This window comes from Strix uralensis, chromosome 14, assembly GCF_047716275.1.
Source record: "Strix uralensis isolate ZFMK-TIS-50842 chromosome 14, bStrUra1, whole genome shotgun sequence".
Classification (NCBI taxonomy): Eukaryota; Metazoa; Chordata; class Aves; order Strigiformes; family Strigidae; genus Strix; species Strix uralensis.
Genome location: NC_133985.1, coordinates 9,539,948 through 9,560,907, shown reverse-complemented (window position 1 = coordinate 9,560,907; position 20,960 = coordinate 9,539,948). Strand labels below are relative to the sequence as shown.

Sequence of the window (20,960 nt, the reverse complement as noted above, 5' to 3'; positions counted from 1 at the left end):
CGCGTGCTCCGTACCCGGAGCGCTGATTGGCTGAGCGAGCCGCCAACGGGAGCAGCCGATTGGCTGTCCGAGGCGCGCGGAGGGGCCGTTGGTGCCTTTGAATGGTGAGGGTGTGCCGCACCGCTATCTCTCCGCTGCCATGGCCTTCGCCCGCGCCCCGCTCCGGCGCTTCAACGAGAGTTCTGGTACGTGCGCAGCGGTCGTCTGGTCTCGGGTGGTGGGGCGGGGGGACGCAGTCCGAGCCCTACGTAGTCGTGCCGGGAGCCAGTAGTGTGCCCAGGTGGCCGAGAAGGCCAATGGTATCCTGGCTTGTGTCAGAAATAGCCTGGCCAGCAGGGACAGGGAAGGGATCTTACTCCTGTACTCGGCACTGGTGAGGCCGCCCCTCGATTACTGTGTTCAGTTTTGGGCCCCTCGCTACAAAAAGGACATTGAATTACTCGAGCGTGTCCAGAGAAGGGCAACGAAGCTGGTGCAGGGTCTGGAGCACATGTCGTACGAGGAGCGGCTGAGGGAACTGGGATTGTGTAGTCTGGAGAAGGGGAGGCTGAGGGGAGACCTCATCGCCCTCTACAGCTACCTGAAAGGAGGTTGCAGAGAGCTGGGGATGAGTCTCTTTAATCAAGGAACAAGCGATAGGACAAGAGGTAATGGCCTCAAGTTGCACCAGGGAAGGTTTAGACTGGATATGAGGAAGTATTTCTTTACAGAATGGGTTGTTGGGCGTTTGAATGGGCTGCCCAGGGAGGTGGTGGAGTCCCCATCCCTGGAGGTGTTTAAGAGTCGGGTTGACACAGCGCTGAGGGATATGGTGTAGTTGAGAACAGTCAGTGTGAGGTTAACGGTTGGACTAGGTAATCTTCAAGGTCTTTCCCAATCTAGATAGTTACGTGATTCTGTGAGGAAGGGGTCTGGCCTGTGGTTATCTTGGCGTGTCCCAGCCCTTCTGCCCGTACTCTCCCTGTGAGGGGAATTGCCTGTAACCGTCTGTTTGGAGGACTCTTGTCTCAGTCCTTGTAGGAGCCTCCCTTTGAGGGAAAAAGATTCCAACTTCAGGTCGGATCCTGGTTGTAGGTAAACAGCTATTAAATACAGCGGTGAACGTAAATATGTATGTAGTAAATAAGACAGTGGTAGGCTAGTACTTGCTAGTCCTCTGATGCTTAAAGGAAGGTTTTAATTTTTTATAAAAGCTTAAGTAACTTAGTTTTTTGGAGGGAAAAATTTGGTATTCAAAAACATCTAAGTAGTCTTTTCTAAACTGGAGGAAGATCTTTAAAAAAACACTTGAGTTTGTTTTTTATCTTTCAATAATTTAGACCAATTTTTCACAATTAGCATGAAGATGCTCTAACCGTTTGCGTTTTTTTCTTTATGGAAGTTAATGCGCTGCTACTGCTAGTAAGATGCCTTGCAATATGGTCTATGTAAATCATGGTTCCTAATTTTATTAGCTGTGTAATAAACCAACCCTTTCCCCTACCATGTGTGCTGTATATTTTCTTTATGTTTATGGTGAGGATGAGGAGAACTGAGACTCTTGTTGGTTGTTTGGGGTTTTTTCCTTTTTAAAGAGATCTAACCTAGATTTGTTACCAACCTCAACTCTCTGAAGTTGAAAACTCTATCATTTACCTTAATAGTTCTCTACTGTTCTGAAAATGTCATTTCTAGTGTGTACCCCACTGCGAGGATCCTGTGATGTTAAATCCTCAGACACACTGAAAAGCTCTCTATCTTCTGAAACATGTCAACGGATTAGGAAACAGAAGAGTAAGTAGTTGTAAAAGATGCACAGAGCACTATGGTATAACATCTCTGAAAGCAACAACTGTTAGTGCTTAGGTGCTGTTACTGCTTTGTTCTTGTTTGGAAATTGTTTACTGTTGCAGGGGCTCATTACCTACCTTCTGGCTAAAGGGGAGAGCAGCTGTAAAAACATGTGTAACTGAATCTTCCAAAAATAGTTTTATATGTGACTTCTGCTAATTAGGGAGACCTCTGGAGATAAAATAAATTTTTCAACTGCTTCATTAACCTTGGTTTTAGTGGTAGATTCATGGGTTTTTCGGGTATAAAGCATCCCTTCATTGAAAACTAACATCATGTATCTGGACGATGGGGGGGAGCCTTGGCAGAAGCTGAATACTCAGAACTGGTGGTCATCTGGTAGTCTCTGTCTAGACTCTGTCAGTTGCCCAGATGACTACTGTTTAACTGCCTGATTGCAGTAAGAAAGCAGCTGGCATTGGGTTGTGAAGTGAATGGTCTTAATAATCAGGTGGTGTTCTGTCTTCTGTATAAAAAGTCAATTAAACCTTGTCTAGTTGGGTTAAATTTCCCTCGCTGTGTGTGTGCACATCCTCCTTCACCATTGTTTTCTGCATCCTTCTGCAGGTGAGACAAATCTGAACAGTGAGAAGAGTGCACCTACTCCTCAAACTGCGAGGAGACTCACCTCTCTCGGATCAACAGTAAGACTCTTCTGTGATGTCTGTAGCACTGTTAAACTCCATCTAAGCCTCACTGTGACATGTAAATCATGTAGCCCCTTTATACAATAAGTATTAACCTACCTGAGTAAAGTATGAAACGCATTATTGTGCCTGTATTCCTTAGTAGATAAGAAGGAAAAATGAAACTGCAGCATCTTTGGGAATCGCGTGATGATTACTTGGGACTACAGAGTGGCTTGTTGTCTTTGGTGTTACAATGTTGGGGGTTTTGTCTCTTGCTTATCATGTAATTATGGTGTGGCTGCTTCTTCTTAAGATGACGTTTCTGCTGTCATATGGTGGACAGAACAGAGTAGAAACCTAGTAGTAAAAGAAACAAAAAGGGGATGATTCTCTAAGTACAGGTTCTCAGTGCAGTGTGTGAGGTAAAGGATTTGAAGATGCTTAACAAGTTGAGACATTATAACCCTGATTTACTAATTTAGTCTACTAGCACTCATGATGTTCACCACCATCAGTGTTCTCTGTCCTTTTTGGCTCTCTTCAACAGCTGATGTACTTCTTTTACATCATGCTGCACAGTGATAGGAGTCTTTTGTCCTGTTTCTCATGCTTGTTGTAGAAGATAGATTAAATCATGGTGTTGGAGGAGTTGCTTGAGTACGGTTAGGTTCATCGCCATAGGTGTAGGTTCTAGCTTGCAATATAATGTGTAATCAAAAGATAAGTCATTATAGGTAGTTATTAGCACAGAGAAATTAAGATCACGACCAATAATCACAGAAAAGTTAGGCACACATAGATTGAACCGATGGGTTATGTTATAGACAAAATCATCTACTGATAAAGAATCACATAATGTTTGCATGCAAGCACATCCTTTTCCAACACCTAGCACTATGGTTTCAGGGGTTTTGTTTGAGTGGATTTCCAAGTGGCAAATATTTTGTTCAGTGTTAAGACAAATGTCTTGAGCTTCGAGAGTACTACTTCACGAATGAAGCCTTGTTGTTCTCGCACAGTACATGCATTTACATCAATTGTTTGCCAGTTTTTCTCTTCTTGGTGGGCCCACACTCTATGCTCCAAGGGATAGAGTGTGGTTCCACGGTGATTCAGTCCAAATGCAATGACTGGTTATATATTGTACACTAAAGCACTGCATAAGGTGAGGACAGAGGCAATAATCTTATTGCTTTCTGCATGGTGAATGAAGTTGTCCAGTTGCCACCGTGATTGAAATTCCCTTTCAAATTCTGAGGCCTTGTCCCTGAAAAATTTACACATCTCAGTGGGTGGGGTTCCTCCTTCTCTTTCTCTAATAGTGGCTGCTATTATAGACTGTATCCACAATTGCACTTGGATACAACTCAAGGCAAGAGGGGTATTACCCTGGGTTGCTCCGAGAGCTTTTATAATTAATTCATGATAATTTTCTTCAATTTGTTTCCAGTGAGGTAAAATGTCTGATAGGAGCAGGAAAACTCTCCTGAACAGGAAAAGAGAGTGGGGAAGGGGCGTGTAGCCATTGTCGTTGTGGCCACTGATGTACAATGGTGAGGGAGAGAAGGAGTGGGTACAATGCTGCAAAGATGTCCACCTCAAAGATTGCAATTGTTCCCACAGTGCTACTGGTGGAATTGCTGGCTGTGCTGTTTGTTCCCACAGTGTTGTTGTTAGAGTTCATTATTTCTGAAAAAGAAAGGAAGAATCAACTGTCTTGGTAGGGAAGACCAAACGGGTTATCCCCTATGATGTAGGATAAATCCATTTAGTACTGATTTAGAGTTCTATTCCATCATTGTCAATAACATCCCATGCTAGAAATCCTCGTGGTTTGGTTAGGTTACTGGAATTGTTCCTACAGATGGTATTTTTGCCATCACAGGCTGTCCCAGTTTCATCAAAGACCAGGTATGCTCATTGTTTAGGGATTTTTCTGGAGAAGGCCTTCAAAAGGCTTGAGTAATTGGACTTCCATAGGGACCATACCAATTATTTAACTGCTGTGAAGTTTTAGAAGGATGGTTGTCCCATTGTCCTTCATGTGGTTCAAGATACTTTTTCAGTAGTTCATTGGCTCATTCAATACAACAAAACCTAGGATATTTTCATGGTGCTCTTTGATTGCAGAGTGAAAAGATGTTGTATGCTTTGTGTCAGGGAGTCATGAAGTACCTTTTGCTCTTTGGCACACAGTGCTAGTTCCCGTCATGCCAGTAATTTTAACTTTTTGCTGTCCAGGTCATATGCCTAGCTTACTGGCATCCCGTTGTGTAATTGAAATTTGTGCTCCAGTATAAACTAAAAATTGTGTTAACTGTTGTCAAGGACCAACTGGAAATAAAATGTAAGGGCTGTTCTCGTTTAACCACTGAGAAGCTTCTACTTGCCGACTGGCAGGCCCAATTGCCATTGGGGCATAATTAGGTTTTTTTGCTCTTGTGTTTGGTAACTGATCCTTGTGAGGGACGAAAGGGTTATTTCTCTCTCTGGGAGCTGGTGATGGAGGATTTGGAGTGTTACATTTTTGAAATGCTTAAATTAGACTCAGAATAACACTGGTAGGTTGTCTCTGAATCACGGCTCTAGGAATTCCTAGGGCTAATGCTTGCTTCCATAGTTCATTTCTCTACTCCTGGCCCTTAAATTGTTGGTCAGAGGATTTTTGTTTGTGGGAATTGTTCTGATGTGATTGTTTAATTTGCCTAACAGTGTGACCTGTATTTTTTGTTTTACTGGGAATTTCATGCCGTCCCACTTCTCATGATTTATAGTTTCATGCATTAGCATTGCCCAAGGGGGTGATTCTCTCTGTTCTAATTCTCCTTTCTCACCATTTCCAACAGCCTGTGTTATGTTTACCAATTCATTATAACTTAAGTCTGTCTGGATCTTACCTCATTTTGCAATGAGGAAAGGTTGGAGTGTGGCAGGGGCTGCTTTTATCAGTGGTTTAAGTATAGCAGGAGCTACAGGTGCTGAAACAGGACCATCACTAGGATCATGTTGATGCATGGCTTGAATACAGGCAGCCTTTGTAAAGCTGTGGAGAGCTCGTTTAGAGATGTGATAGTTATTAACAGAGGCTCTCCTCTCCCTAAGGCATCGATGCCACCAGCCCAATATGCCACTCTGCTTGTTAGTGAGTGGGGGTCATTCGGGGGGGTGGGGCCAGCATTCAAAAAGACACCAGGACCCCAATCACTGTTGGCTTCATCACCATCTAGCAAAATTCTATCTCCCCCATTCAGAGATGCTCTCCAGAGGTATTCAGTTTCAGTTTCTCCAGGCTCACAGCTGTAACTGTCTTGTAAATTAGCCATCTCAATTGGATCAAACAGGGTTGTTCTGCTAAAGTGATTTCTCACACCACCCTGATGTCCTGTTGTTTCTTCTGTTTTGATAATGGGTCTGATTGCAAGTGGGGGCTGCTCAGGCAGTTGAAAAGAATTATTTTCATCTGAGCTGTTCTTTGAATCACTCCAAATATTTCCATCCCAGTCTTCAGGGGAGACAATTTCCCAACTTGAACTGTATCAAGGGGTTTTGGAGACTGCATTAGCATCATTTCAATGCATTCCCCCAGTTTATCCTGTTTTGATGGTATTCCTTAACTTGTTTTTCTGCTATTTTATTTTAATTGATAACAGCAGCTTGCTGAATTTGCCCCCTGCAATCTCATCTTGTAAATTTTGTATTTTACGACTGAATTTTCCTTGTTCCTGGCAGGCAGCTTCTAGGCACACTCCCAACATTTTACAAACTATACCTTTATCTTTTCCAACTTTAGTTGTATCTCTAGGATCAGTTAACTGTTCTTCTACCTCTTCCCAGTTACAACAATTATGACAAGCCCAATACTTTAGGAAGGTGGGATTTGGTTGGATACTGTGTTTTTGTAAGTAGTTGGTGATTTTTGCTTGTCATCCTGCTGACTACACCAATTTGTTGCAGATGAAAATATTAACACAGTAGTGATTTAGCAGCAAATCAAGACTTCTTAATGACTAGTAGCACTTAATCATTAACCAATTTAAGGATTTACAGAGTAATTTAGTAAAATATGTTACAATTAAAGTAGCGACTTAACTACAGATTCGATGATTACAAGATTTACACTAACTTAATATAAAGTATCCTAAATCAATATACATATGTACCTTCATAAACACAAGATGTACAGACAAAAATATTTGTATCCAGTGAAATATGTATGTACCCACACTTGTGAAAATAACTGTGTATACCCAAACACACTGGTAGGTAGAGAGGAGGGTGAAAGAGAAGCTGGCCTACAGTTAAAATTTTCCTCTTCTCGAGTTTAGAGCAAATACTCACAGTGCATCAGTGTTCCTCAGCGGGCGATAATTGAGACTCGAGCGGGTTGGCTTCGCCCTGGGCTCCCATCGGCTCTATCAGTGGACGGTCCCTTGAGGAGTTAATGCCTGAGAGGCTCCCAGCTCAGGGGAGGTGCTGGTCACCGGCCCAATGCAGCCCAGGAGAGCTCAAGGGGTCTCACTTGGGGCTGCTGTTTATAGGGTCCAAGATAATTTGCTTTCATCAGGTACTTTTCCATTCTGGCCCAACTCAAGTGATGAAATATTCTGGTGTTTTCCACCAGTTGCACAGATCGAGAACTTGATGAATGTGCAGTTCTGTTATTGTTCTCCCTCAACCATATCCCAGGTACAGGCGTACCAGACTGTCAGGCGGTGATGGACTGTTATAACTGTTCCCAAGCAGGAGCCAGGCTCGTTAAAGAGGTGCCTTAACACTCTGGTTCACTGCCATTTGCAGCCCATACCTCCCTAAGTTAGTATGTGGCCCAGGAGGGGGTTGGAATCACACCAAACACAGAGCAGCCCAGCAAGGAGGTGGGGGGAGGAATCGCACCACCACAATGTAGGATGAAATTCTGCAAACAAACTTGTGGTTAAGAGAGGAAAGTGAGGTTTTTATGGCATTTAGGGGGTGCTAATGTCTCAAACCTGCTGTCATTATGGTTATGAGCTGTCCATTCGGAGTAATGCTTATGAGCAAGTACAGAGGTAAACCCCATCCGAACCTGATGCTTGTCTGCTGTATGTGTGGGAGAGACATGTTTGCTTCTTATTTTGTGTCTGTATCTTTAATAGTATTGTCTATATGAAGGTGTCCACTCTTATGTTTAACTGTGTTAAACTAATATGCAGCTAGAGATGAGTTTAAATATTTCTAATACATCTGTTTTCAAAAGCCAGCGAATAGGACTCTGAAGCCTAAAAAAGATCTTATCCTTATGAAAGAGAAAAAGAAACAGAAGATGCTGGAGAAGGAGGTATGAATACATTATGAGTGCAATCTTTTGTGTAACATAGCATGTAAGTAGTTCACAAACAGCTTCGTGCAGAGCAGAGATTATCAAATGTTATGGTATGTAGAAAGTATTGGGTTAGAGTTAGATTAATTCTTACTGATTGTGAACAGCTACGCAGACAGTTTTTTGTAAAGAAAAAAAGAACCAAGTCCTATGTTCTCCACCCCTAAAAGGTTCTGTTTAACAACTGTTTGAGATTTTTGCTTAGTAATTGACCTAACTTTTAAGTTTGAGTCAGCTAGCTTTTTCTTATCAGTACACTTCTGTGTTCTAATCTATGCCTCGAGTCTCAAATGTCGCATAGTGTCCTTCAATTCCACAGCCAAAGCAGAGAGTTAGCTTCTGTTGCAAGTTGAAGCTAAGACTATTGTAACTTTAACATGCTGTATGGCTCAGTAGCATGAAATAAATCAGATGAAATGCTAGGACTGCAAATCTGTTGTGTGTAATAACAGAATTGCGGTGATTCTGTTATTTCCATTTCCTGTGAATGACAGAGTTGAAGATATATGTTCTGAATGAAAGTTAATACAGTGTGGATACTTAGCCTCTCCAAGAAAATCACAGGCATAAACTAATGATGTTATTGAAGAAGAGTAATAGTAGGAAATAAAGAAAATGCCTCTTATGTTTTAGATTCGTGCATTAGTGAGAGAGCGTGGAGAGCAGGATAAAAAACTTCAGGCTCTGGATGAGGATTTTGTTAAGATTGAAGCAAAGCTGAGTGCTACAGTTCAGGAGAAAACATCTCTTCTGGCAAATGTTGCATGCCTGAAAAAACAGCTTCTGGAACTAACAAGAACCAATGAACTACTGAAGTCAAAGGTATTCAGACAAAGAAGCACGTATTTGCTTTGCCTTTGCTGTTATTAAGCTCCCTGGGCAAGAGGAAGCTTCAGTTGCTGCTCAGCGTCTGTTTTGATGTTCCTGGTGCCTCTTCATTGGTACAGGGCTGGAGTGTGTCTGGTTTGGGATCTTGTGCACTTCTGTCTAAAGACGCAGTGGGACTTGCTAGCATCCATCTCACAGATGGGTGGAGATCCGTGTTGTGGGTGGGAGGGAGGCACTTAAAGGATTGTGTAAGGAGTAATTCATATGAAGGAGTTATCCTTAGTTTTTAATTTCATCTCTAATAAGCTGTCTGAAGATGGCGTGCAGAAGAAAATGAGCAGCCTATGCATGGAGTTAATGAAGCTCAGAAACAAGAGGGATGCTAAGGAAAAGGTATGACTATTTGCCCTGCACGGGGTAGTAATTGTGAGCTGTTCAGGATCAGCTAATGAAGGGCTTACCACAGAACTGCAGGTCATGTGTTGTTTCTGTCCTCAACTCGGTAGTTTCCTCTATTTTCTGTAGAGTGAAAATAGAAAGATCAAACAACGAATGTTCTTCATCTTGCTGTTGATATGCAGAGTAAACCTTTGTTCACGTAAGGAAGCCTAGAAATACCTCTGTTACAATATCAATCTGTTGGTCACACTTAATTTCTTTGAAAACCAGTGGTCCTAAGTACAGTTTGGAGCTCTTATACATGTTTAAGTTTTTCAGCTGGTATTGGTGGTTGGTTTTTTAGCAAAGGGCTAGTATCTTTACAGAGGGATACTTTGAATCACATGTAACATAGTAGCAAGCACTATCACTAAACTGTAGTTATGAATCAACTTCAGTTTACCACTGTCTCTTAGCAGATGGATTTTTTTTTAATAAATCTCATTTTGGTGGTGATATTTTTCTTTTTTTTTAGACTGCAGTTGCAAAGCAGGAAGACATGGAAATGAAGCTGCAGGAAGTGCAAAGGAGTCTAGAGCATTCAAAAGGAAAAGTAGCACAGTTAGAAGAAAAACTGTAAGTAGTAAGGAAGGGTATTGACTTAAATGATATTATATCATCTAGCTGTGCTTACATGCTTATACCTTATAGTAAGCATGTAGTTTAGGGAAAATACAGGCTGTCTCCCTACTGAGAAGGAACAGAAATTATTAGTATTTGTAAATGGGAAAAAATTTGATGGAATTAAATTTTAGCAACTGCTATATTCTTATAAAAAGAAGAATATTGTTTCTCTACTGTATCTAACATTTTTCCAAAAGACAAACTGTATCATCTCAACCCTTTGCCTTCCAGTGTGATATGGGTGGATTTTTCTTGGTATGGGGTGGGGAGTGAAGACATGTGTCTTGAGCAAAGAGTTGTTGTTCATCTTGGAGCAAGACATGCATGTAGATTGGGTACTTCAGTGTCTGGCCCTTTAGTCAGTTAGGAATAAGCAAGAATGGAAAGGTATTGGACCAGGAGTTGAGATCCTAATTCAGTAGCCAGGCATTTGACCCAGGTTCTGTGTTCTCCAGCTAAGTGTATTGAAGAGCAGTTGTGGTGCCTTCTAAATGGATTCATAACAGCCACATTCTCTGAAAAAAGGCAGCTACAAAGTGTCTTGGATTAAACAGCCATATGTAGGAAAAGAGAGTTGCTATTCTGCCCAAATACTGTCATTTGCCGCACAGGAGCAGTGCACTAATGTATAGGCTATTTCTGAGGATGGCAACCTAAGAAGGATGGACTTAAAAGGTATATTTTATGGAAATTTTGCGTGATTGGCACTGCAGCATCCTTCTTATGCTTTCTGCGTTTACTTAACATGCAAGTGCTCAAATATGAGAAGAATTTCTATACTTACATTAGAGCTAAAAATACACAAAGCTAATCATGCAGGTAGTGCAATGCACGAAAGGAGGAACTGGTAATTTGTCTAGCTAATGCAACTGTTCTAGCATACTTTCTTGGGGCAGCATATGGCTCAGCATCTTTACTACAAACGAGAACACCACATGGAACAAGTATCAAAAGAGGGTACAATCACCTCATAGGGCCAATACCAGTTTGTCAGCCAAACTGAATTATGAAAAGTATGTATTGCTACTAAGTCACAATTCAATGGTTTATTTATATTTGCTTATCCATAAACAAATAGCTTAAAAGTAGCTGTGAATTTGTTTAAAAACAACCATAATGGAAACTTCCTGGTTTTAGGTCTGCTACTGAGAGAGAGAAAGTTGAAGAAAAGTCTGACACTGAAAAACTCCTGGAATATATCACAGAGCTCAGGTAACAACAAATTGTTCTTGAGTTGGACTGGGTAAGTTAAAAGGCAGTGAAACTAAGCTTTCTTTATGACTGGTGAAGTAGAATCTTGGCAGCAATTCTGTCTAACACTATCAGAGGCAGAAAAGAAAGCAGGAATCTTTACACATAATGGAAAGGAGTCATAAGGTATTACTTTAATGAAGTTTCTAAATGTCTCTGCTTTTCTGGGTTAAGCAATACTATGGAGGAGTTTCATATCAAGGTCCTGAAATCATGTTTTTAGCCTGAGTTATTTGTACATAAATCAAGCTAAATCCTTTTCCTCTAAGGTACTGGCAGTAATGTCTTTTAGCCCTGCTTGTAAAATGATGTACAGTAATGGAAAAAAACCCTCAATCGTGGCTTATGGTGAAGTTTGCAATACTCTAATTTGCATTTGAGCTGTGTTGAATTATGTATGTATGAGCATCAGTCTGATTCTAAAGATCAATAATCCAGTGCTTTGTAACTGATTGAAATTCTAACCAGGCTTCACAGTAATGTATCCCTAGCTCAGAACTTGGTGAAAATACAAAAGTATTTAAATTTAACTAGTTCATTCTTCACCACCCACGCCACTGTCAATTTAGTTATTAAGAGATACTTCATTAACTGGCCATCTTAAGATTCTGATTATTCTTGTGAAAATGGTTTTATTAATGTGTATGCTTTTCCATGAAAACTCAGCTTTGTAAAAAAACTGGATGTAGCAGTCATCTGTAAATCAATTATAGTGACTAATTCTGTTTTAATCAAACCTTTATATTTTATTTGTGTGACTGTGTAAGTTCAAAACAAAACATCAGTGTTTTAAATAATTTGGTTATAATTAACTTGCCTTAATGTGCAAAAACTTGTGTCTGGGAAGGTAGGTGAAGGCAGTTTTCTTGTTGGAAGCCAACAGTCCTAAGCATGTTTTCTTTGTGCTGAAGTTTAAGCTTACAAACAAAATTTAGTGGTAACAAATACCTGATTTCTCCTACAGTAGCATTGCAGAAACAGTTGAGAAATACAAACTGGATGTTGCCCAGATGGAGGAGATGCTGGTAAAGAAAGACCAAGATATTGAGATCCTGAGGGATACGCTCAAAACAAAAGAGGAAGAATCATTTAAACTGATAAAAGAACTTAATGAAAGGTGTCATTTGCTTCAACAAGAAAAAGGTATTTCTTAGTGCTTGTATGCTGTTCACATATGTGGGATCACTGACATGTCTGGAAGCATCTCAAATAGGTTTGTTCTGAAATGTCAATTTAGACTGTTTTTTTTCAATTTAAGTCATGTCTCTGAGCTCCAGCTGAATGCACCTAGGTATATTTCTAACAATATGGAAATTGCCTTCAATCTGACATCTGTTAAGTCTAAATTTTCATTTCCATGGAGGGTTACTAAGGTAATAGTATAGAATTAAAATTGGTTACATAGTACAAATGGCTTTAATCTGCAAGGTGAACACAGATGACTTGTTCCTTGCTCTTCATCGAGAAGCAGTATGAACTTGTCTCAATTCACTGTTAGCAGCTTCTGTGGAAGTTCATTGAGGTATTGGGAATGTGTCTGTGAATCCTTCTTCACCTCTTTCTTCCTTTCCCTCAAAACCAGCAATTCTGCAGGCTGAGACTGGGACTCAGTTCTCTGTACCAGTTGGCTTGTATGTGCTAGTATTATGCAGAAGAAGCTTTGGGGAAATCATTTAGTTGTTTTTCCCCAGCTGTACTGCTGTTCTGATGAAGGCTAATTGCTTGATCCAAAGATTCCTGCTGTTAAAATTATTTTAAGTGGTGTACTTTCAGCCAACTTTGAGGAGTTTCCAGATGGCTTAAAGATGTTTGTTTTGTTTGGGGAATTTTTTTTCCCCTTGCCTAACTAACTTTAAAGTTAGAATGGAATTACTATGAAGGATAGATGTAGTTCTCTGAAGATACAGAAGGCAATTTGTGTTATATTGACAATTACTCTGGGCAGAGCAAGAGTTGTGGGAGACCAGAGGAAAATTCCTGAGTATGAACGCTGAAATAGAAGACCTGAAAAAAAAAATTGGCTTAGATGACCAAGAACACAAAAAACTGCTTCAGAAACATGAGGAGATAGTCTCTCAGCTGCAGCAAGAGAAGGTAAATACAGACTACAAATTAGTGTAAAAATAGACTCTAATCCAGTTACTTGCACTGAAGGTTCTGATTTTTGGTTACACATGAGATTGCTGTATTCATTATGGTCGAATCTGGGGAATGTACAAGTGGGTGCTGGCCAGCAGAAACTGTGTGTGGTCCAATAGCTCTAAGAATCATAGCTGCTGTGGTGGGTGCTTGGGTTCTCCCTGTAGATTTGAACTTATTTTGGTGTTTTAAAGTTTGAATGCTGCAAATTAGACGTTCATATCTAGAAAAGCACTGGTATTTTTAAAATCCATGGTATTTTGGCATGCAGGAGTCATCTGCATCAATGCACCAGAAGTTACTGGAGTTTCAAGATGAAGTAACAAGTGAGAGACATCTTCTTGAAGAAGAGCTGAATGATACAATGAATGAGCTGAATAAATTACATGCTAAGGAGAAGAAAGCGGAGAAGTTGGTGAAACGGTTGGAACAGGAAATCAAATCTCAAGCTCTTGAACTTGCACAGATGGAAGTGAAGCTGAAAGGGTTTGTGAAATAAATTTTTGATTCTAAAGCTTTGAAAGGAAAAATGTTAAATCGGACATAAAACAAAGCTTCTGAGCCTAGATCAGGTTTTGGAGACCTGAACAGATCTAAACTTATTTCTTGCTGATTGTTGATTATTGATAGTGATTAGATTCAATCACTATCAATAATGGCTTGAATCAATTTTATGTTGTCTTAATTTAAAACTAATTAGTGTGCTGAGACTTGCTTGAAATGCCAGTGCTGTGGTAATAGTAATACTATTAATTGCCTAATGGTATTTGTGCTATTAATTATCTAATAGAAATTAATAGTAGTAGGGTAAGCTAAATGCATGTTGTCTTGGATGTTTCTGCCCTGGAGAGGTCAATGACTAGGAAAGATTTTTCAGGCAAGTTGAGTCTTCCTTTCCTGTATTGAAAATTTACTATTAGGTGTTCAATATATTCTACAGTTATCTTGGAAACTAAGGGGAGGGAGAAATTCTTAGTTAAATCTGCTATGAAGGTTGGGCTTTAATTCTTGAAGTTGTGGCAGAGAAGTTACTGTTTTGTCACCATTAATTTATTGCTGCCACTGCAAGCATTCTGTAATTGATAATAACATTTGGTAATGTGTTTGGACGTACTTACGTTCAGTGTGGAATACTGAATTTTTATTTCAGGAAGAATGCTGAGTTGGAGCAAATCAATGAAAAGCACAGCAATGCTGTTCTCCAAATCCAAGAAGAGCATAGCAACACGTTGCGTAAACTTGGAGAGACTGTTGCTGAGTTTGAAAGGTATTTAAATTTCATTAAGATCTATGATGGGGTTTGTCTCTAAGATTACAGTAAAATATGCTGTTTATTCATGTGCCTTGATGTATAACACTGTATATGAGCACTGGTACAGTGTTAGAGCAGAGGATTTGGTGACGGAGTATTCAATGGCATTGAGAAATTAATTTATTCCTTTTGAGTACTAATCAAGTGTAATGACATACTTAATATCTAGTTCAGGAAACTGGATGTTTCTTCCTCCAAAGTGTAACCAATTAGAACACTCAAGTGTTCTTGCTTCTCTGAGACCTGTAACTAGTCATGGTGTTCTCTGCACTGAATTGAGATTATTTTTCTACAGTTCTTGAAGATCTTTCCTCAAAATATTCAGATTGTGGAAGTATTTAAAAGTGATACTGTTATTGCTATGTATGCAAGGCACCCGTGACAGATCCAGTGGGATATTTGCCAATGCTATCTGAAGATAACAGGTCTTTTGGTGTTTAAAATAAGCTTCAGATATAGTAGGTCTCTTGTGTTTTAAAATCTGTATTGCAGAATTTGTCATAGTGTTACTGCTTATGGTTTTATGGAAATGTGGGGTTTTTTAACTTTAGATTTATTAGTGCCAGAGTAGTGTTGCATCTCCAGATTATAAAATCTCTTAGCATGAGCTTGTATTGCTCTGAATATGTGACGTCTGAATATGTCAATTTGAATTTTGTCTAAAGTAACAAGATTTTGCTTACTTGCATTGTAATACCAGCTACAAGAAGGCAATAGCTGAAGAAATACAGAGTCTTAAACTGGAGAACACCTCTCTGCAAGAAGAAGTGGCCAACCTAAAAAAAATAGGCCAAGATAACTTACAACTGCTTCAGGAAGCAGAATACACCAAAAACAAAGCAAAAGAAGAATGTGCAAGGTACTAAACAGACTAACTTTTTTTTCTTAAGCTAAAGAATGCCAACGAAGGCTTGCCTTCTTAAGTAGAACTTAACATGGTGCTCTACCAGATAAAATCAGTATTTGGTGTAAGCTTAAGCTGCTTCCTTTTCCCAGTGCAGAGGGTTGAAAATAGACAAAATTCACAACGTTTATATGCATTAGAAAACTGGTCTGTTCAATCAATTGCTTGGACCGTCCTTTATATGGAACATACAGGAAAAGGACAGACAAACAAATACTTAATGCAGAGCTCACCCTTTGCCGCTTTATTCTGAATAATGTGTCACCTCAAATTCTGCTCACAAGCAGATGCCAGTCAAGCATCCATAAATACCACAGTGTGGTGAGGTAAACAAAGGTCCTCGTTCTGCCTTCTGTGGAAGCACCATAGTGCAGCTGATTAGTAACACCTGAGAAACTGTCACAGGCCACTAGCTGAGGGCATGTTTCTCTGACAGCAGCTCCAGTGATGTATGTTCTCCTTCCAGCTCACTGCACAGAGCAGGAGAAAGTCCCCTGCTGTGGGCGAGTGACTGACTATCTGAGGAAGTGGCGAAGTTTGGTCTTAAAAGGTCCTGGTGTACAGTCACCTGTATTGGGCAACTGTGGTAACTGTCTGTACGTGACCTGTGTTATAGAACATATTGTGTATATGCTGGAAGATTTCCTTCCCTGCTTCTTTTAATGTAGTTCCTAGCTACCATCTGAAGTTGAAGCTGGATGTAAATCAATGACTATGCTCTAATGGTTTTATCTGTTGCATGGGGATAAAGTACTCATTCAGCTATGCTAAAATGCTGTTTTGGCCAGACTGAAGTGGGCATTTCTGATCTTCCCAACTCTATGTTGTTGCTGACTTATACAACCCTTTCCAGAGGCATTTTATGCTTCTGCTGTCTTGTTTGTCCATAACCAGTATATTAAGTCTGTCCACAGGACAATTACTGCTTACCCCAGCTTATTTCAAAATACCTGTGCTGCTTAAGACATTGCCCTTTCTTTCCTCCCCACCTCCTTAATACTGCCTCCAGTTTCCATTACTGCTGGTAAAAGAAAAACAACTGAAGAGTAATTTCCTTTCTGATTTGCAGGTTGAGTGTGGCAGGGCAGGGACTCTTACTCCCCACCTAGGCAATATAACAAACAGCTGAGGCTGGAGAGGGAAGGCAATGCTTTTAGGTGTAGAGTTTTCGAATCCTTGAGTACATCCACATGGAACAGCCTTGATTAGTTTCTGCTTGAGCAAACCTTTGCATGTAGTTTTAATTACTGAAGTGTCTTTCACTAGAAGCCACGGGTGTTAAACAGCCATAAGTAAGAAACATATTATCTTTCTTGCTTCAAAAGCTTGCTTCCTCATAGGGGAAGTTAAAAATACCATACATGTTGACCTTGACTGCTTTCTATATTGTTGTTCTTCCTTGTAACACTGTTTGTGCAAACCTTTATTTCAGTTCTTCTGCTAACAGCTTTTCAATCATGGTTACTTGTGTTTTCAGATTTAGACTAATAAAAAAAAAAATAAAAAAATAAGGGTTCATTAAGGATGGATGGTATTTTCCTTAGGATGCTTTTAGAAGTCCAGACAAAGCTTGCACTAAAAGAAGCAGAAACAGAGAGAACAAAAGAGTCTTGTCTTGTACAAATGACTAAACTTCAAGAAAAACTGGAAGAGCAAACTGAAGATCTGAAAAGAAAACTCGAACTGGAAATATCAAGGTGACTTTTCTCAAACTAAACCTGCATATTGTAGGATATCAAAGTTTTTTAGTGTGAAGAAGTGCTGAGAGCTAACAGTGAACATAATGAAACTCAACTTCTTGCTTTTTAGGAAAACGATAAATGAAGATGTGATCTCTAACTTAAAAGAAGAGATGAAAACCTGGCGTAATCTGTACAAAGATTTACATAACAAAACCAAGCCTTTTCAGGTGTGTTATGGAGTAGGTGTTGATTACTATCTGTTAAGACCTGTGCAGTTGATTGTTTAAGTAAACATGTTATTTCCTATTCTAAGGCATTTATCCTGTAATGATTTCCTAAGTTACTATCCCTTGAGCCAGCTATTCCCCTTCCCAAACCAATTTTCTTTGTAGTTCAATGAAGTGAAAAGCTATATTTAATATAAAGATTTGTAAAAGATTCAATATGTATTTCAGCAACAACTAGATGCTTTTGAAGCAGAGAAGAATGCACTCTTAAATGAGCATGGTGCAGCCCAGGAAGAACTGAATAAACTAAGTGATGCATATGCCAAACTACTTGGCCACCAGAACCAGAAGCAAAAAATCAAGCATGTTATGAAACTGAAGGAAGACAATATGCACCTTAGGCAGGTTTGTGAAATGAGAAGTTAGAAATCTTCAAGTTATTTATTTACTTGATTTCTTGGTTAGTTGCTCTAAATATTTATAGGCTAATCCTGCAAACTACTTTCTATGCTTGTTAAATTCCCTGGAAGAGCTAGATTAGAACAAACCACTGGCCTCCAGAAACACCAAGGGAATCTGTTTTAGTTTTGACTGACTATCTGATATACAGAGGGATCACAAGTGCAAATAACTCCTGCTCCTAGCTTGGTTTTTCTTAGCTCTTTCGGAGGTTCTAGACTTAGTAAACTCTCTGCTGAAAGCAGCACCTGAAAAGTTCAGGCTACCATACTGCTTTGTGGTGTTATACAGTCATTACACCATGCTGCTGGTTTCTCTACAGCTCTGATTTTGGCTTGTTTTTTAACATCACCAATAATTGTATGTGTATGTTTTGTGTTTAGTGTTAGTCAAAAGGGCTACTTCAGTAAAGGAAGAAGCAAGCTTTTCTCCTGTTTTTAATCTAAATTTTAAGTATTATGTTTTCTTTAGGATGTCTCAAAACTGCGTGCATTGCTAGCAAAAGAAAAGCAAACTAACAGAGATCTTCAGGAGCAAGTATATGCAAATCAGGGCATTAGGCGTTTTGATCCTTCCAAAGCTTTCCAGCATGATAGCAAGGAAAACATTCCTCCAAAAACTCCTTTTAAAGAAGGTAAGCTTAGATACTGATGTAACCGTGTCCTTGTAACACTTAAACTTAACCAAAGAAGGTATGACGGTCTTGTATAGTCTGCTGCATTTGGGGAAGGAAGGAGAATGGCACCTTGTGTGTGTCACAGCAGATGTTGGAAGGCTGCATCAATGGGGCGCTTGCAGTGCTCTGTTTGCTGTTGCGCTTCCCAGCCCAGTTTCTTCCAGCCTGCGCTGAGCAGGTGGTGTGTCAGGTCAGACCATAGAAAGTGTGTTTAATGGGGGGAAGAGGAAGGAGAGGGTTACAGACTCAGCTGGTTTTGCATCATCTTGCAAGATGGGAACTTTGCTTTGCTGCTGTGTATTGTCTGCAGCTTTCCTTCCCTCCTGCAGCTTCCCCTTACAGCTGATGGGGTGATGCGGCATCTCCCGCACTGGTGGTAAGAGTACAAGTGGCTCAGCCAGAGCTCTGGGCCCCGGTTCTTTAGCTGATACCTGGCAGGACCTTACACTGCTGTAGGCGTAAAAGCAAGATGCAGAAGGCCTGCAGGTGACTGGAGTGGAGGGAAAGATGGCAAGAGTGTAGGGGCACATGGAGGGAAGCAGTGTAGGAGGGAGGGTGAGGCTGTAAATCTCAACCAGACCTTCATTTCACAGTATATTCCAGGGTCTGAAATTCTGCCTTGCCTGTTACGTGGAGTGTAGTGCCTTCCTGCCCCCAGCAGACAAAGAATTATACAATGTGGTAGGAGCAATAGTAAAAACCCAAACTTAGTAATATTTTTCCATTGCAGGTAACAAAAACAAAATTTGATCTCTTTTTTGTATAAAGAAAAATATCATAAATCGCCAACAAATTCATGTGCTACAGAAGACTTCAACAGACTACTTACTCAAGATGACCTTGGATGCTGTATATAATACAAATTAGTAGGAGTACTAGAGAAATGTTCTGAAATGGTATAATATATTTCTAGAAAACCGAGGCTTGGTTATGTTCTTGCTGAGAAGCCATGGGTGACTGTGTGTTCCAGACTCCTGGTAACATTGTTCTTCTCTTGAACTCCAGAAGTGTTCAGTTTCACTCCTTGGGTGTGCTGAAGCTGCTCAGTTTGATTTTGATGGAGCAGTTTTAAGCCCGGAACAGGTGAATAAGCACTGGAGAATAAGGATGGCAAAGGAACTCTGATTTCATGGAAGATGGTTTTTTGCATCTCGTGTATATACAATTCCAAGTTTAATGAATTTTGCTGTGGATGGTTTCTTCAATAGCCATGTCAGGAATGCTGCCAAGAGACCCTTTTTTCCTCTGTGGCCTCTATAATGTAGAACCAATGTAGAAAATTGGACTGTACAGTTAGTTTTGCTATTCTTAATGGGATCTATATTCAGGACATGCTAATTTAAATCCTGGGGCTAGATATTGCAGCTGCTAATCTTCAGAAGAGGATTTTCAGGTCAAACTCAAATTGACTGCATTTACCTAAATGTTTCCATGCTGTGGCCAAGATTAGTGTCTTAAGAGAAATGTCTATTTTATGAATGTTGTGCTCACTGGACTCTTCAATTGTCATAATATCTTGGTAGCCAGCTGCTGTAGTTGATCAGTGATACCTGCAGGGGAATAACAGAACTTGTTTTAACTGGGTGGGAGGATACCCATTGTACAGACCTGCATTCTGGCAAGGTGTAAAGAATCTGTTTAATTGAATCTTAAATTACGAATCTTTTAGCACAATAAAAAAATCAAATTAAAGAATTTGTCTGTTTCCTTCACAGACAAGGATAAAAACCAATGTCAAATTATATAGTGTAACTGACCTAATCTTCTTTGTTCTAGTGTTAATCTTCACAACAAAGCCTAATTCCGGTCTTGCTTCAAGGACTGTGTTTTCTCTAATCTTACAGGAATTGCTTAGCTGAACTGTACAATACAGACAACTTGCAATTCCCTTATCCTCAATTCCTGTGAATTTCTTCTAATACAAAAGTAAATACTGGAACTGAAGTGAACTGTGGAACTTGGTGTTCTTGTATCCTCTGCTCTCCTGCATACGGGTGCTGCAGAGAGACGGGACACAAAGTTCAGCATGTTGAGTATTTTGTCACTTATACTGACATTATTAACTTAAAGAATTGATAACACCTAGGAGATGAGATACCAAAAATGTGTATTAAGTCCAAGGAAAGAAATTGCTAGGTCTTGTCTGTTAATGTGATCTTGGCATATTTGTTGGATTACTTGAATTTCTGAAGGGTGAGGATGAGGATTAACTTCAGGTGTTTGGACTGAGCAATGCTTAGTGTTCACTTTAGCAGTTTGCCTGAAGTGTTGAGAGGCCTTGCTGAAAGAATTGAATACTGGAGTTAGCTCTCCTTGAGGAGAAAAAGAGAAAAGTTTTCTTGTCTGAAAGTTGTAAATGGGGTAAAACAAAATGAGAGGAAATGTGCATTAGTCTGACTTATTTGATGAGAACATGGTCCCACTAGAAATCCTGATGCTCCACAGCCTCTATATCGATGGGAAGTGAGGGGTTGGTTAAACCAAACCCCATCTAGTGAGCAACTGGGGAGAGGGCAATGGGGGGGTGGAAATCTGTAAACAACTGAAAATGGATGAAGTAACACTCTACAGCTCTTACACCAGAGTTTTTCCCTTAAGATGT

General features: G+C 40.0%; 1 protein-coding gene across 2 annotated transcripts; it reads left to right on the top strand.

Moving 5' to 3' along the window:
* Positions 1 to 25: 25 nt before the first annotated feature.
* On the top strand, positions 26 to 20,740 carry HMMR (hyaluronan mediated motility receptor). Of its 2 annotated transcripts, none has more exons than XM_074883213.1 (18): positions 26 to 185; positions 1,675 to 1,773; positions 2,398 to 2,474; positions 7,696 to 7,776; positions 8,452 to 8,640; positions 8,953 to 9,039; positions 9,560 to 9,660; positions 10,846 to 10,920; positions 11,927 to 12,102; positions 12,905 to 13,053; positions 13,370 to 13,584; positions 14,249 to 14,365; positions 15,111 to 15,269; positions 16,859 to 17,011; positions 17,124 to 17,223; positions 17,452 to 17,628; positions 18,154 to 18,316; positions 19,089 to 20,740. In XM_074883213.1, exons 1-18 carry the CDS (start codon positions 140 to 142, stop codon positions 19,106 to 19,108), a joined length of 2,184 nt encoding a protein of 727 aa, XP_074739314.1. In that variant the 5' UTR covers positions 26 to 139; the 3' UTR covers positions 19,109 to 20,740. The 2 variants fall into 2 exon arrangements, with proteins under 2 accessions (XP_074739314.1, XP_074739313.1); XM_074883212.1 differs by having other exon boundaries at positions 11,924 to 12,102.
* The last annotated feature ends 220 nt before the right edge of the window (positions 20,741 to 20,960 follow it).